The sequence below is a fragment of the Gallinula chloropus genome, assembly GCF_964237585.1.
Source record: "Gallinula chloropus genome assembly, chromosome: 10".
NCBI classification, from domain to species: Eukaryota; Metazoa; Chordata; class Aves; order Gruiformes; family Rallidae; genus Gallinula; species Gallinula chloropus.
Genome location: NC_140095.1, coordinates 14,917,055 through 14,933,355, shown reverse-complemented (window position 1 = coordinate 14,933,355; position 16,301 = coordinate 14,917,055). Strand labels below are relative to the sequence as shown.

Here is a 16,301-nt window from a genome sequence, read left to right as displayed (position 1 = left end):
CCCTTGCTGAGAAGAGCACATCATCTGAAATTATCACCACAGAACAGGGGACATCTCAACTAATCCTGCTCCAAAACTGACCCTCACAAATGACTGGTCACATCTCTGCTGTTTCTTCCGTGTACTATCTTACAAATTCCCAGCTCTTTCGCCTTTAGTCACACGCACAAAGCAAGGACAAGATAGATCACCCACATTCTGTGCCTCAGAACCATTCTTACTTTAGAAAAAAAAAAAAAAGTAATTTCCAGAGAACATAGCTCACCTTAAAGGATATTTCATACTGCTCTCCTCCCCATATCTCCAGACCTGCATCATACCCTCCCAGCTCCCAGAACCACTTTCTATCGACTGCAAACAGTCCTCCAGCCATTACAGGAGACCTTAAGGAAAAACCAGACTCCATATTACAAAGACATTCAAAGATACAGATCTCTAGCTAAACATTTAAAAAACAAAGCAAGAGTTGACAAATATTCTTTTCACCACCCGGTGTTCCCAGTGCCTCTGCAGCCCTGCTGGAGCATCAAACAGTTGGTTTTGCATTATCTACTAATTTCCCACTTGCAAATGAGGAGGACCAGATAAGGCTCCCTTTAGAACCAGTCAATGCCCCTCCTCCATACAGGCAGGAGAGCTCACGGCTAAGTGACAGGACACAACCTCTCCTGGAGGGACCCATATGTTGCAGATGTGGTGCTGTCTCAGTAGTATGATCAAGTCATCGAGCATGACCTCAAAAGGTGCTTTGCTGGGTTTTTTTTGGAACGGTGCAGAAGTATAAAGGACAGCAGAACTGTCTCAATGTTGGCAAGCACAGCAACAGCAGAACATAATTTGATCACAGATTTACTTCTGCAGTACACTGCAATCATCAAAATTGCTGTAATTATTCTGCTAGGTTTTCTTCCCCCACACCTGGGAATGACATATAAGCCACCATTGGCCTGTTGTTTTTGGCACAGAATTAGGGATATTAAGTTATGTTTGAAAGATCTCAGTAATAAATGACCACATCAAGTGTTACACATTACAGTTTTAAGCGAAATATTAAACTTCTGCAGGAATTAAGGTGACAAAAAATAACAATGAAAAGGAGTGTTCACAGCTACTACACAATGCATTTCTTTGAAACCAACAAAGCAAACAGCTGCAAGTAGCTTAACACCAGCTCCTGACTTCTACTACACTGAGGTGTAATCCAACCCTGTAACAGGGTGCTATTTTGTCAGCCAGCTCTTAGCACACGATTTCAGTAACTTACTCAAAGGGATCACTGGGATCAAGTTTCTGTAACTCAGGAGGAATAGGGATCCTCTTGTAATACATCTCCCAGTCAAATGCACCTCGCATTGCGTCTCCAGCCTGAGTCTCATATCCGAAGTGGTCGTGATCAATAACATCAATCATGGGGCAAACGATAGTCTTGCGGTTTCGGGCAATGCGATCTGAAGATTGGAGAGACACGTTAGAAAGCCTGCACCAGTTAGTTCCACTGACCATGATATTACAGAAGAGAGCATCAAAATATGAAGTTGACCAAAAGCAACAAAACTTTCTTCCCACTAGTGCTCTTTTGGGCAGATGCTCCAATATGTATCAATTTATCTGCTGTTTCTGCAATAATTGAGATATTCATACTATAGCTACTGAAATAAAACCTCCAGACAGGCTACAGTGACCACCACCCAGAAGCAGAACAGAAAGACACAGCCACACTACCAGAGACACCTAAACCACCAGGTTAAAAACCAGGCAGTCTCCTATTTAGTTAAGTTCTTGTTTTAACGAGCGACCGGGACATGAACCCTTTCTGCAGCGATTCAAAGCCAGGGCAATAACCCATTGTACCACCTAGATTTAATTGCTGTGCCAGAATCTGGCAGGAAGCGATTCAGACTAATGGCATAACTGCTCTCAGCAGGCTCAAGAAATGCAAGTGTACCTCCTCCCCTGAACCTTTTCTTCCAACCAAATAATACAACACAGGATTAATTCCTGCATAAACATCTGGAACTTCTTAAATACTTTATTACTGAGACAGTCTCTTGTTGGAAGTTAACTTTCAGAGCAGAGGCGACAACCGATGTTTCAGCTTCCAGCGCACGTCGACCAGAAATCCTTTCTATGCTTTAAAATTAAAGCATACTCTATGTGTTCTCATTTAAATGGCATTTGAGTTAATTCTGTCCCCCTCTCCTGGGCTCCTGAAGCTGCAAATGTTTTACACTATTACCAGACACAAACTGTAGTGAAAGCAACATTACCATCCAACAACCCTGCTGACAAATCAGACGAGTTTTTCTTACATCTCCACTTGACTACTGTTGCCACAGTTTATTTGACAAAGTCACACCTCAGAGAGCTTTGACAGGTCACTGGCAATGGGGTTGTAAAGGAGCTTGGTACTGGCCAGAGGCATACAGGTACCAGAGACAGAAGGCACTGTCCTTTCAATTAGTCATCCTTGAAAAGAACTGACATTGTAAAACTGATGCATCCTTAAAGATGAAGCACTGCCTTGGAAAGGGCTGCACATGTTCTGCAAATACATACCAGCAGCTGTCATTCACAAGAAGTATCTTCCACAGGCTTGCAGACTATGAAGTTAAATATAGTTATATAGGAGAAAAAAACCCAAACCAACCTAAAAGCTACTTTAAAATTGTATGTAAAGATCATTTCTGTACCATAAAGCTATTCCTCTCTGCAAGCTGCTGAACGATTGTCTGACAGTTTACTCATCAAGCAAGGTATAAATTATTTAAGATTTCATTTAGTGAGTATACAGATGAATATGATCTCTGCTCTTTAACTAAAGAAAGCAAAGGATAGGGTTGTACAGTGCAGGACTGACCCTAGGACAGAAAAAAATCTTGTATTAAAGGCTACAAGTTGCCAACAATTCACCCGAGTCTCATGGTTGGTTGTTTTTTTGTTTGTTTTCCCTTTTAAAACATGTCACCTTCCTTTTGTTCACTTGGAGCACGAGGGGAAAGCAGTAGGTGGGAATAAAACAAATTCAACACCAACACCTGTGTCAGTCTTCAGCCAGGGGAGAGCACCACACACTTACCTAAGAGGGGTGGCAGCCAGTTCACATTGGCCTCGCAATGGGAATCCAAGAAGGTGATGACGTCCCCTATGGCGACAGAGGCCCCCAGCATCCGAGTTCTTATCAGCCCTTCTCTCTTCTTGGTTCGGAGGATTCTTACATTTGGGAACTGGGCCATATAATCTTCCAGGCGTTTCTTCAGGTGCTCTATATGGAAAAGAGAAATGAGAACTTTAAACACCGCAACAACCGATTCCCCCAAAACACAGTTCCTTCTTTATCAGGATATGCCGTCTTTGGAAGAAGGTCCTGATCAGTTAAAGGCAGAAACAGGAAGAGAGTAGTAATAATTTTGTTTAAATGCAAAGTTTAAACATAACTTCTTAACCAAGGCTTCTAAAGAGATTCCAGAACCTTAGGAGCAATAAAGAAATTTTAAAAAGAAAAAAAAAAACAAAGAGGAACTAGAAGATGGAGGAGTGCAGGACAAGAAAGAAAACAGCAGAGGAAGGTGAAAATGAATAAAATGCCAACCAGAAGACTTCTAGGAGAACTCTATCAGAGCTGACTGCAGAGATTCTCAGACACTTTTTCAGAAAACCAGTATAGCTCAGAAGAGATCCGTGACAATTTACCTTCAGAAGTAAACTGCACCCAATGCAGTTAAGTCATGTTCGGTTTCTTCAAAACATAAAATATGAGCAGCCACTCACACATGAATAAAAACCAGCAAAAGGACTTCCAAGCTGGCAAGGCAGGCACAGCCACTGTGTTTGGATGGCAACATAAAATGCTTATGAGAGGAGATATTTGCATCTACACATGGAAATATTTACGCCACTGAATATGGACTAGAGCCACATCTGAATTAGCACAGACACTTGTGGTCACTACAATTAACTAGAATTCAAACCAGAAAGCTGCAGAAATAAATTACTGAGTGAAGAAAACAACAGACAGCTTGTTTAGATGTGGAAATAAAAAGCTTGGTCTACACAAAGAGTGAGGGGCACACAGCTGTCTTTACATCAAAGACTGAAGCACCAAAGAACAACCTAAAAATAGGCTAAGAGCTGATGCTGGCCTAATCACAAATGGGTTGATCTTTAGGCATCTGAAGTTTTGACTGACTTGACAGCAAATCCTATTCACAGCGTGCCAGGGACTGTTCATTAATGCACTGTACTATCCGCTGCCACCAGCAACTGATCAAGGAAACAAGCCTCGCTAGGCAAGAGCTTGTTTGTCAAACCTAAGTAATTAACTAATCTTCAAATATCACAACAAAACTCAGAGGCAATCATTCAAATAAACAACCACCTCACAGGTTTATTTGCCCTGACTACAAGGAACGATGCATCCGCTCTGTTCTGTAGTGCAGAGTCTTTCTTGGCTTCCAAAGCAGGCATGAAAGTTTGGGGCTGAAAAGGCAGACAGCATGAAAGTGTCCCCAGACAGGGTACCAGAGAACCTGGGTATTGGAACAGCTCTCTAAAAGGAGCAAAGAGGCAAATAAGCTTAACTCTCTCCCCCATGCTACTGACCCAGCAATTGTGCTTCAGGGCTTTACCTACTGGAGAAAAAAAATGGGCAAGGTCCCCATGACTAAACACATGTTCTGCACCTTCACTTTGAAGCAGCCATCACCTACTTTCCTTCAAAGATCACCCAAAAATCAAACTCTCTTTTGAGGTATTCCTAGCAACCTCACTGCCCTTTACAAAGCTTTATTTAACATTCCCCAGGATTTTTTGCTCACAAATGCATTTCAGTGTTTTGCCTGACAAATCTAATTGTCCCACAATATCTACATAGGTTTCCCTTAGTACTTTTTGCTGTCTATCACACTTTTCCCCTTATCCTTTTCAAGTCTCTTCTGAATAGATCCTCTCAAGCAACCAGAAATTTTGTCAACTCAATTACAGATATTTCAAATAAGGGCCTTCCATAGAGACTAGATATATTATTAGTGCAGATGCCTTCCTCCTGAGGCAGTGGGTAGACTTTAAAAAGGCAAGGGAGGGAAAAAAAAAAAAGGAAAAAAGCCATCACCACTGTTTAACATCACAGCTCATCCCTTGCCATTGTTACTTTATCACAAAAGATTCGTTCATCAGAAGAGAGAACAATCAATCCTTGCTTCAAGCATAAATCAGCTAAGCTGAAGCCAGGAGCTGCACCTCAGGTAAGGGACCCAAGACAAGCACAAGTTGCTGCCAGTGCTTGTTGTAAAGGGGGGTAACCATCACAGAGGCTGGGGTCTGATTCCCCAGCAGCAGCCACTGATAACATAGCAATATCAGACCCCACAATATTTACATCATCTAAACCAAATGCACTAAGTGCTGTCAAGTCTTAAAAAAAATCCAAAGCTCCAAAACTATGGAAAACACACACAGACTTTCTGCAACTTCTTATTTTGACAGAATCAGATGAGACTTTGAAAGCTCTCAGAGGTTTGTCTTCGTTTACCTTTCTGAACCATCCTGACTTGTGCAGTTTCATCTGCAGCAACACCTGAAGGCAGCAGGAGTCCCTGAGGCATGAGCACAGCTGAACCTGCTACCGAGAAACACCAGCAGGCTTTTAGCTCTGGTCTCACACAGGGGGACACACCAGCAAGTGAACAAAAGGCCCCTGGACCTGGCCAGAGTTGCAGCAATGTGAGGGCTGCTCTGCTACACATCAGCTGAAGACAGGTTGATTTATCTCTATTAACAAACAAGCAGGGAAGAACTGAGAGATGTCTCCACTTTCATAGTGTAACAGGAGAAAAGGCGGCATAGGAGCCACAGAGCTTTCTCTGGAGAGCACTGTGCACTGACAGCAGGATGTCTAATCCACAGACTTTCCCTTCCCAAGCGCTGTGCTTGGTTCTTTAGCACTTCACTACGTTTCCATAGTAAAAAAAATACCAAAGCATTTTACACTTGCAGGGAGTAGTCTGCTCTATACATTGGTAAGAAACATCTCACACATTAGGAATCTTCTTATGCCTCTGATGGCTGGAAGAAGGGACTTAAAGCTACAGGTGCTCCACATATTCTCAGTGGTGGAGAGGCTACACATACCAAGTACTGTCCTTGTAGCCAGGACAGATGATCAGATCTGATTGCTGCAGGAAAATCCATGCTTGATATTGCATTTTTAAGGTTAAGGCTTATCGTATATTAACTACCAGCAGAATTTATTGTAGCTACTTTTCCTTCCTAAAGGGCCACAGACTTTCAAGCAACCTCACAAACATACAAACTGCACCAAAACATATTTCCAAACACACAGTTTCCTTATTTCCTTATTTCCCTGTGCTATTCCTGCCACCCAGCTGAGCCTCTATGTTCCCAGAAAACAGTTCTTTCATTCTATTACAAATATTGCCACAATTAAGTCAATTTTTTCCTTTTAAAAGAAAATCTCTAAAAACAAACAAGTGGCATTAACTGCTACAAAGTTTTATGAGGCTTTAAAAAATATATTATGGAATCTTGTCACACTGAGTAATTTTTATTACAAGGGCAATTTTCTTTAATGAATGTTGCTAGGTGAACTGGATGGATTCCAATGGCTGTGCCTACGCTGGGCAAAGTAACACAGCCCAAACAGATAAACGAGAGTAAGATTATCTGCAGATTAAAAACTAAGCTGGTAGCTTGCTAACAGACTTTGTGATAAACTTGATATACAGAGTATACATTAATAGTACCTGTCAAGAACTACTGCATGCTTTATTTTGAGCTGTAAATAAAACTGAGTGAAGACAGCAGAGAAGCTTCAGCAGCAAGCTTGCTTAACACCAGCAGTCTCAAAGTGTTCCAAAATGACTTCTTTTTATCCCTAGGTCAAATTCTGAAGGTGACCTTGCTGCACTTCCTCCTGGCCTCACCATCCAAGCAGAAGCTGCCATTAGTCTGGTGACCACTTGTAGCATGGCAAGGACTTTCCAAGACAGGATTTTTTTTGTCCAGTTGAAGTTTCACAACTTCAAGCCAAACTCATGCAGAAGCCAGAGAAGCATATTTATTTATTTTGCAGCTCAGAGTGGCAAATCACAATCACAGAACATTAGGAGTTGGAAGGGACCTCAAAAGATCATGTAGTCCAACCCCCCTGCCAGAGCAGGACCACCCAGACTAAATCACACAGGAACACAGCCAGGTGGGTTTGAATGTCTCCAGAGAAGGAGACTCCACAACTTCCCTGGGCAGCCTGTCCCAGGGCTCTGTCACCCTCACAGGGAAAAAGTTTCTCACCATATTCACACAGAACTGCCTCTGCTCCAGCTGCACCCGCTGCCCCTTGTCCTATCGCTGCCATCCCTGAGAAGAGCCTGGCTCCATCCTCCTGACTCTCACCCTGTACATATTTATAAACATTAATAAGATCACCCCTCAGTCTCCTCTTCTCCAAGCTAAAGAGGCCCAGCTCCATCAGCCTGTCCTCATAGGGAAGGTGTTCCACTCCATCTCAGTGGCTCTGCACTGGACTCTTTCAAGGAGTTCTGTGTCCTTCTTGAGCTGAGGGGTTCAGAACTGGACACAATATTCCACGTGTGGTCTCACCAGGGCAGCGCAGAGGGGGAGAAGGACCTCTTTTGACCTGAGAAGCAAGGTAGACCTGGATCTCTAAGACCAGAGCAGCTTAAACAGCACTGCAGCTGCAAGGTCCATGGGACTCAACTGTTCAACTCAATACATCCCCTTCTGACAAACCACAAAGTCTGTCTCCACTCAGCAGTGTCTGCATCCTCCCTACCTCTTCCACATCCCATTCCCTCAGCCACTTTTTCACAGAGGCTTGTGCAAAATCACCAATGGGTTTGTAGCCTATTTTGAATTGATTTGGCTCTGACCAAAGTAATTTTCCCACAAAAATCAGTAGAAGAGATTCAGCAGTTGTCAAGTTTCTAACATCTTGCCTGCATGCTTTAAATTCAACAGTTACTTGCCTCAAGAGCTGCTCTGGAGTACAAAGGAACCTCATTCTCTTGAGCTTATGCAGCTCAGTTTTGCAGACAGCAGCAGTCTGCTGTAGCTACAGCTCACAGATGAACACCAGCTTGTTCTGTGCACTTTTCCTTCCCTCACTGCTACACACAGCCAGCACGTACCTCCCTCACTAGGCAAACGTGCTAGGCAGCCTCCCAGTAGGCTGGCAGAGTTAAAGTAGCTGCACCAGGCCTGCTGAGCTCTAGAGTTTGTTTTGGTTTTAAAGCAGGAGATGCTGCTGGAACATCATGGAGCTGATGGCTTAGGGGTCATTCTCTCTTGAGGAACAGATACAGGTTTTGCTTTGAGGAAATCATTGGGTCTTTTAGAGCAGACTCATGGTCTGGTGCCACTTTTGGTCTCTCCAGAGCTAAGATTATTAAGACCACCTCCACCTCTGACTGCAGTGAATTGTGGGCAGCTACAACTGCGAGATGCTCAACACACATTTGCTTTCTCTACTTTGGAGGATTCAGGTTGGATGCTGTGAATAATGTGGCCATGGCTGAGACCTTTGAGCTGTTCAGGTCACTGACTGATAGCAGGGCTGCAAAGACAGCTAATTTTTCTGGTCCTACCTGACAAAACCTTTATTTTCACAGATGTTTGAACTCAAAGGAACTGCAAGCAAACCTTTTACTTCCACGCTGGCAAACTGTCCTCTGCAGAGGACAATGGGGGTAAAAGCTTTAAGGACTCAAAACTGTTTGGCAACGACGTAGTTGGCATAGCATCTTTTTATACATGTGCCTGTAACATCTCTGCAGCATTTGGCAGGAAAGGAGTACCAACACTTGTCACAGGAAAAAGTTAACTCCAAAGAAGGAACTGTAAGGGAAACACTTCCCCTGTCCTACTGGTGTGCTCTATGGTTCTGATGTTACTTAAGACCCTATCAGCTCTGGTTTCTGAATTTTATACTGTACAGCAGCTCTACATCTGCAACTCCAGTGCCCTTGCTTAAGAACCATCAACCAAAAACAGACTGTGCAGCTCCACAGAAATCAGAAACATTCCCACAGGCACCGTCCCGCGTTACTTAGGTGCCACCGGTGACAGATACCGAAGCCCCTGCTGCCCTACAGAATCATATTGTGCCTCCTGACAGGGTGTTTCACTCCAGCTTACACCCAGAAAGCTGAAGATCTTGTGAAGACAGGAAAGCCACCACACTCTGGAAATTCAGGGAACCTTCCCCCTCCTCCTGAAGTGCACATGGCAGAGGAGGAGAGGACTGGAGGATCTGCAGAATTCCCTTTTAAGCAGACAGGGCTGGTTTCCCTTCCCCACAGGTTACTGTGGCTACTTTCCAACCACCAAAACCTGAAGTGCAACTGTTCACCTGGCATTTGGTTACAGGTTACCCCAGCCTCCCGTCCCTACCCTCCCTCACGCAGACACGCTCGTTTGAGATTACAAATGAATCCATTCATCTTTAACTTAGATATTTGGCCCTAATGTGCTGTTTAACAATTTAAGAATGGATTATACTTCTTCCCAAATCTATCACAATGTGCAAGCCAGGCCTCCCTGAAATAGAAAGCTCTACATCACTGAAATTAACTCCTCTCCCTGTTTTGGTGCAGATGAGTAATCCTTTTAAATAGCAGAACACGCTGTTATCCAAACAGGCAGCACTTACACTAGTTTTAATTTTCTTTCAATGTTTTCACCCTCTGATCACTGAAGTTGGTTGGGAGGATAATAAACTCATTTAATAAATAGTACTGCGAACATGAGGCCAAGTAACAGCAAACTGATTAAGCTGATCATGGTTTTCCAAGCTGAACCTTCTTACAAGCAAAGAAGAGGTGGCCTTGGGAAGGGAGAAAAGTAATCGCTGTTGCTTCACTGGTTACAGGTCTGTGGGGACTCTTAAAGGGAGGGGTGGGGGGGGGGGCAGTTTCCACTGCCCATCCTGCATCACTGTTGGGTCTCAGCACATCTTTACACCCAAGAAGTGGGGAAGGAAGGGTTTCTGTGTGTGGGACAATACCTGAAGCGAACTGCCCCACCTGCTGATACAGCAGTCATCACTGCTCAGTCTGTAACAAAGATTGGGAGGGAGGCTTCTGGAGATCCTATTGACTTTGCTCTCTTTCTGAACAACTTAAAATCAGTCTTCCATTTTAGGTACACTGAAGTACACAAAAGTGGAAGCGTGGGGCCTAAGAAATAAGCCAGTTGCTACAGGTTGCTGGGGCAAAGACCACTTGTGTGAGCCTGTGCTGTGTGCTACGATAAACTCAAGTGCCTAAACTTCTGCTGCTTAGTCTCTACCACCAATTACTTCCCTCTGCAAATTCAGGAACTTTCTCATAGCTTCCTCCACCCTAGAGCAGACATCCAAAGCCTGCTCAGTTATGGCTTCGGGAGATACACGTACTGAATGCAGAGACAAAGGTGTAATCTTAAAATGAGAAAATTCACATTTGCTGGCATTAGCATATAAATCCACCCAGACCCTAAGGAAAGTTTAGTAGGCTGCATTTCTAAGCAGAGAAATACACAGGGAATAATCATCTTAGCTACAGCATAACCTCTTAATCTCTCAGGAAAGTTTCATTTGTAAAGGAAGTCTATTTCAACTGTTTCTTCCTGAGGGAATCCATAAAAATCCATTTACTTACCCTGCCTTCATGCTGTAAGGTTTAAGCACCTTTTGTTCGAGGGGAGCAGTGAAGCCAACCTGTAGTGCATGCATCAGTTCTTTACTCCCACATACCAACTCCCTGATCAACCCACAACATCAATTTTTCCTCCTGTGCCATAACCCACCTTTCCCAGGGGGAAGAGTCATTCTAGCTTACTCTTCTCCCTTTCCATTTCATTAAATATGTATCGAGATTAAAGCACCCACTTAGGTTTTTTCCTCTTCTGTCGACAACATTTGATCTAAAGAGGTGATTTTGTGACTCTCAGATTTCCTTGTTGATTGCTTTTAACATCAGAGAGACTGCTTTGCTGACGTACAGACTAGATAGCTGCAGCTTTCTGCCGACGTACCCGCTGAAACAGGAGTGAACTCCTTGCAGCACACTTAATATTCAGCTCAAGCTTGATGTAGCCATGGTGACTAGCAGGAAGGGCATTACTGTCCCAAATACTGCCTTCAATCTGGGGAATCTGTGCCCTCATTTTAAGGCTAAATAAGTGGTTTTGATTATCCAGTTGTTTAAAAACCCTCTTTACTAAATTGATAAATGCTGTGTGGGCAGGTGAAAACACTGACAAGCACTAAGACCTAAGCCACCACACCAATGGCATCCAGCAGTCTGAGCCTAATATACACACACCATGCAGATTTAGAAATTGTGAGAGACCAGATTAGCCTTTAATTAGCTTTAATCTACATCACAGACTGCTCTCCGAGCACTGGAGAGACAAGCAGGGGTGCAAAAGCATTTCAGAAGTTTGCTCATGGAACAGAACAAACCCAATTCAACACAACTCTTCTGCAATCCCCAGAACATAGCAGGTGCACATGGACTGAGCCAGAATAAGATGCTGTGCCAGAGGGGTTAGCTGTGTCTGCTTCTGGTGAGCATGTTATTATACATTCACTGTTGATAGCCATGTGCTGCACAGTATATCATGACATGAACCTAAAGGCTATGACTGACAGCAAGACAAAACTTGCCATCATTTGGAGAGCTGTAGGCAGATGAAATGTTAAGGCATTTCATGCTGAAACTTTTTGGAACATATCAAAGCTGTGAGATTAAAGCCTTAAGAGTCACTGAGTTTTGCTGGGAAAAAAGGCAAAAAGGTAAAAATACCAACCCATAACAAACCAGTCCTCAGAGATTCAGCTTTGCCTTTATCAGCAGTATCCAGGTACAAAGAACTTCTTGGCCTGAAAGTTTTTGCTCTGTGCAAACCAATGAAAAAGGAAAGATTCCAGAAAAAGCACAAGAGTCAATGGAAAACTCTACTCTGAGCTTTTGTCTCATTAGGTCTAAGATGTAACACACCTGAATGTTGCTCTGATTCCATAGAAATGCATCCCTTTGGAGTCCAAAGGCTTTGATCTTGGGTGCCCAAGTGGGGAAGAACAACTATGAAGCCTAAAATTAATAGCACAGACCTACAAAATTTTTGCTTTGGGTTTGCAGCCAAATGGAATATTGGAAAGCTAATTGATAATCCTTCATTCTGACAATAATGCTCATACCTTAATAACCATGAAGGACAAAGCAAAACCATGTTTGTCTTGTAGTCTGGATGTCAGATTACAAAACCCAAAGTATTTGGCAAACGAAAAAAATATCAATACAGCTGCAGGAAAACCACAGACACATTTTGACTTGTAGCAACAAACTGTCACGTTAGAAGCACATTTTACAAACTCATACTTCACTTGTCTTCTAGATTTCTTCACCATCAGTCCCCAGTGCTCGTTTACTTTATGTGAAGAAATTCAACTATTACAGTAAGTCAGTGACATCTGCCAGAAAGGTCAATAAATCTATTAAATCCTGAAGCACAAAACCCAAGACTGTTCTGACAGCAAAAACTAAACTCTCTCATGGGCAATATTGTTCTCAGCTGACACATTCATTCTAGCTGGATGAAAGAGGGTAGTACCAATAGCTGAAAGCATCATGCTTTTAAATCTTGAGCTTTGGCTTCCACTCTTCAGCATGGTAAACTACTGTGTTCCACTGGAGACATCAAAGCACACTTTGCTTGCTGGTAGTAGCCAACTGTGGTCCTCATGACATTTTTGAATAGATGCTATAGCAAGAGAATGGGTTTCTTTTCTTTACTAAGAAAACAGCACTGCAATTAAAACTGCACAGAAAAGGAATGTGCTCTGGACTACCCACTTTTAGGTTTAAATCACAGCAATGCTACCTTCCAAAGTGAAAAAGTTTCCACCTTTATCAAAGTCCCAATGTAGGAACAGCTGCTTTGTCAACACCACACAAAATGCATGCTTAAATAGCAGAAACTATGATTACCAATAACAGGCATCATATATGAGTACTGGCAGAGGGTGTCTGAATCACATCTCTAATTAAGTTCTATAGAGAAGCAGCTGTAAAGCATTAAAATGCTGATTTGCACTGCAGCTGGCAGGTATCTAGATTTTTGACTCCTAGCAGATGAGGACACATACTTCAAGGTGAGGAGAATAAAATAAAAGCTGTTTACCTGCAAGATTTCACTAATAGAAGCTACATACACAGGGTTTCTCACTAGCAAGCAAAGCAGTTGGAGTTATTTAATGAGCTGTAATGGAAGCTCTGCTTCTCAATTATTTATTTTTTTAAACTTTAGTTTGCCAGGCATCCTTCACTACACAATAATTAGTGAAGAAAGAGGTCACAGTACACTGGACCTTTTAAAGCCATCTCATCTCCTTCCTAGAAGGATCCTTCAGCCATAGCAACTGAGCTTAAAGCAACAAATACAAGAGGATGAAGAGTAAACTGGTTAGTTAATTTAGGCTGTCACAAAAAAAAGCTGAAGTAAACAACAACAATGGGCCCTCTGGTCCCTTCAAACACTGGAGAATATATTTTTAGTACTCTCCAGCCATTGCCTAATGAACAACGCTGGTTTTATACAACCCATTACAAAGGGTATACACAAGTACAGAAATGGTGTTTAAAGATACATTAAAAATTAATACTCAAAAAGGAAAACAAAATTGAATCCCATTGCTATTTCACTATGGATCCAAAGCAAGCTCTGTCACTAACACTTGCCTAAAGTACCCCAAGACCCACAAGACACTGCCAGAAACTGAGAACAACAAATTATAGTCTTTCCATAAACCAAAACCCAGACATTTCTATCAGGTTTTATTTTATTGCTCCACACCACTGGGTGATCATTACTGAGCAGAGTACTGGTGATTCACAAATTCACTCCCACACCAGTATAAATTCTCTGCTGTGCTACCTGTAAGTGATACCAGGGTTTGGGTAACAGGTATCCCAATCCAGACTGATTTTGTAGCCTATTTAACTCTGTCATATTTGTGCCGCTACCAGAATCGGTGATGGTCAGAGCCAAGTACTTTCTGCATTTAAAATTACATCGGTGTTGGCTTCCATCAGAAGCACAATACTGAAAACCTTAGAACTTGGCTGTAGCCTGAGAAGTCACTGTCACTTTATCCACTTGGTAGTGTTAAATCACCAAATAACCAGGCCCACAAACTGAGCATTGCTAAGAGCCTGAGATTTAATTAGATACAGGTATCAAAACGAGTATGTTTCATGACACAATTTCTTCTAATGAAAGAATATATTTGTTTTCTCAGACTTCCAAGTCTCTTCATCTAGAGGAGACAACCTTTTCCCACTTACACAAGAGAGATCTCGCTGATAGTTATTTGTGAGTCTAAACAGACCTGAGATGATCTGCAATGGATTCTAACAGCAAGGAAAAAACCCCCACTACTTTATTCTGTGACTTTAAGTACAAAAATAATCTTTTCATAAGTTGAGACAACAGTTACCACAACTTCAAGAGACCTTGAAAGCAACATTTAAAAAAAGGTTGTAGAAAAGCATAGTTGCCTAAAGAAAAGTGTGGCTTTTTCTTTTTAAAAGACCTTAAGGTAAAAAGCTTTGAAAGAATCATATTCAAAATTCAGTCAGAAAGGCTTTCACCACTTTGTCCTAAGCTCCATATTCAGAGATGTACTAACCAGATGCACTTTAGTGCATTTAATAGAAAAAAAGAGACTTTTACAATGCATGTGCCCAGATGAAAAGATAATATCTTTAGCTGTATAAATCCTTTACTGTTCCATTTAAAGATGAAAAAGAATTCAAGTATTAAACCCATTTCTATTTCAGATACTAAGAACATGATTTATTTCAATTAAGGCCTGACAGATGTGGTTAATGGAATGGAGTTGTATTTGCTACATACCTGATGCTGCCCCAAATGACACATTAATCACCCCTTGCTTTCTCCCTTCAGTACACTACTTAGTGACTTCTGCCCTTCAGACCAAATTATGCTGCATGTGGTTCAGCCAAGTAGCCTTACCCACATTTGTTTTTCCATTCAGATTATTCCATACAGCTCCCCCCAGGATTACTTGCACTGCAATATAAAGAGAGATTTTAAAAGTCACGGGGATTTATCTTTAAAGGGGAAATGGGGGATTTGACTGTGGCTGCCTCTGACACTCAGTGAATGGATGGGCTCCACTGAGACTCCCTGTCAGCTGCAGCGTGGCACAGAGACAGCCCATCGGTGCACAGTGTGAGGAGGATGACTGGCCCTACAAGAGGGGAGAGGGCAGAGAGAAAAATATTGGTCAAAGCCAAGGGCTGAGATGACACTGCCTGGGGAAAACAGTCCTTGGACTCCTTTATTAAAAGGCCTAAAAGCCTCTTGTTGCCAAAAATGAGCTGTGGCCACATGCCAGAGCCTGGGCTCATTTCACTATCTTCTGAATGTCAAAGAGCAGCTCGACTTCTCACTGCACAGAGTCCTGCTGAAAACACAGACCTACAAAAAGGAGTAAGATTGGGGAAAGAATAAGAAAAATCTAAAAATGGATGAACAAATAAGTATTTTCAGGACTCCTAAATAGATACAATTTTCATGAAGTAAGGCCAAAGGAAACCAGGTAGTCTTGGAAGACAGACAAAGCTGAAATCCAGAACATCCCTAACAACCCCCTGAGGGAAAACGATCACATACACCTTGCTTATAACAAAGTTTTCTCCTCCAAGTCAAAAATAGCCAAGTACGCACCCCTCTTGGATAACCACATCCTAAAATACACCATGTTTCACCTAGAAGCCAGGAGGTTGACTTTGCAAGTGTCACTGTCACATTGGGTTAAATATAAAGTTCTTCAGCTGAAACTGCTACTGATTCCCAGTCACAGGTGGGGATTTTGACTGGTTACTGCAAGAAGGTTGTTATGTCTTCATGTACTGCCAGTGTACGATGCCATAAGGCAGACAGGGTGGCTGGGTTAGTGCTTCCAGAACAGTCCTGGTGTTTGGAGACTGCAGTACTTTCAGTGCTGCCACATTCAACTTTCTCACTGTATCAACACAGTGCTTTGCCTGGAACACATGCTTGGGGGATGACTGATGCTGTGGCTCTCCTCCTTCACCAAGGGACACCACTTGTTCTAAAACACTGTCATTTTTACAAAAGTGGTCTTAAAATGAGAAAGAACAGACTGTCAGTCAGTATGCAAATAACAACGGCAAAACGTGACTTTTATATGAAAATTAAGCACTTAGCCACAAGCCCTGAGTCCTGTCAAGCTAAGC

At 42.4% G+C, this 16,301-nt stretch overlaps 1 protein-coding gene across 1 annotated transcript in view; it reads right to left on the bottom strand.

The window, feature by feature from the left end:
• Positions 1-16,301, bottom strand: part of GALNT10 (polypeptide N-acetylgalactosaminyltransferase 10) — a gene marked incomplete at both ends in the record, with an annotated part of 80,149 nt that overhangs the window by 13,511 nt on the left and 50,337 nt on the right. The window contains 3 exons of the mRNA XM_084268441.1: positions 266-383; positions 1,265-1,448; positions 3,077-3,262. Of these exons, the coding sequence (XP_084124567.1) occupies positions 266-383; positions 1,265-1,448; positions 3,077-3,262 (488 nt within the window). The remainder of the gene's footprint in view (positions 1-265; positions 384-1,264; positions 1,449-3,076; positions 3,263-16,301) is intronic.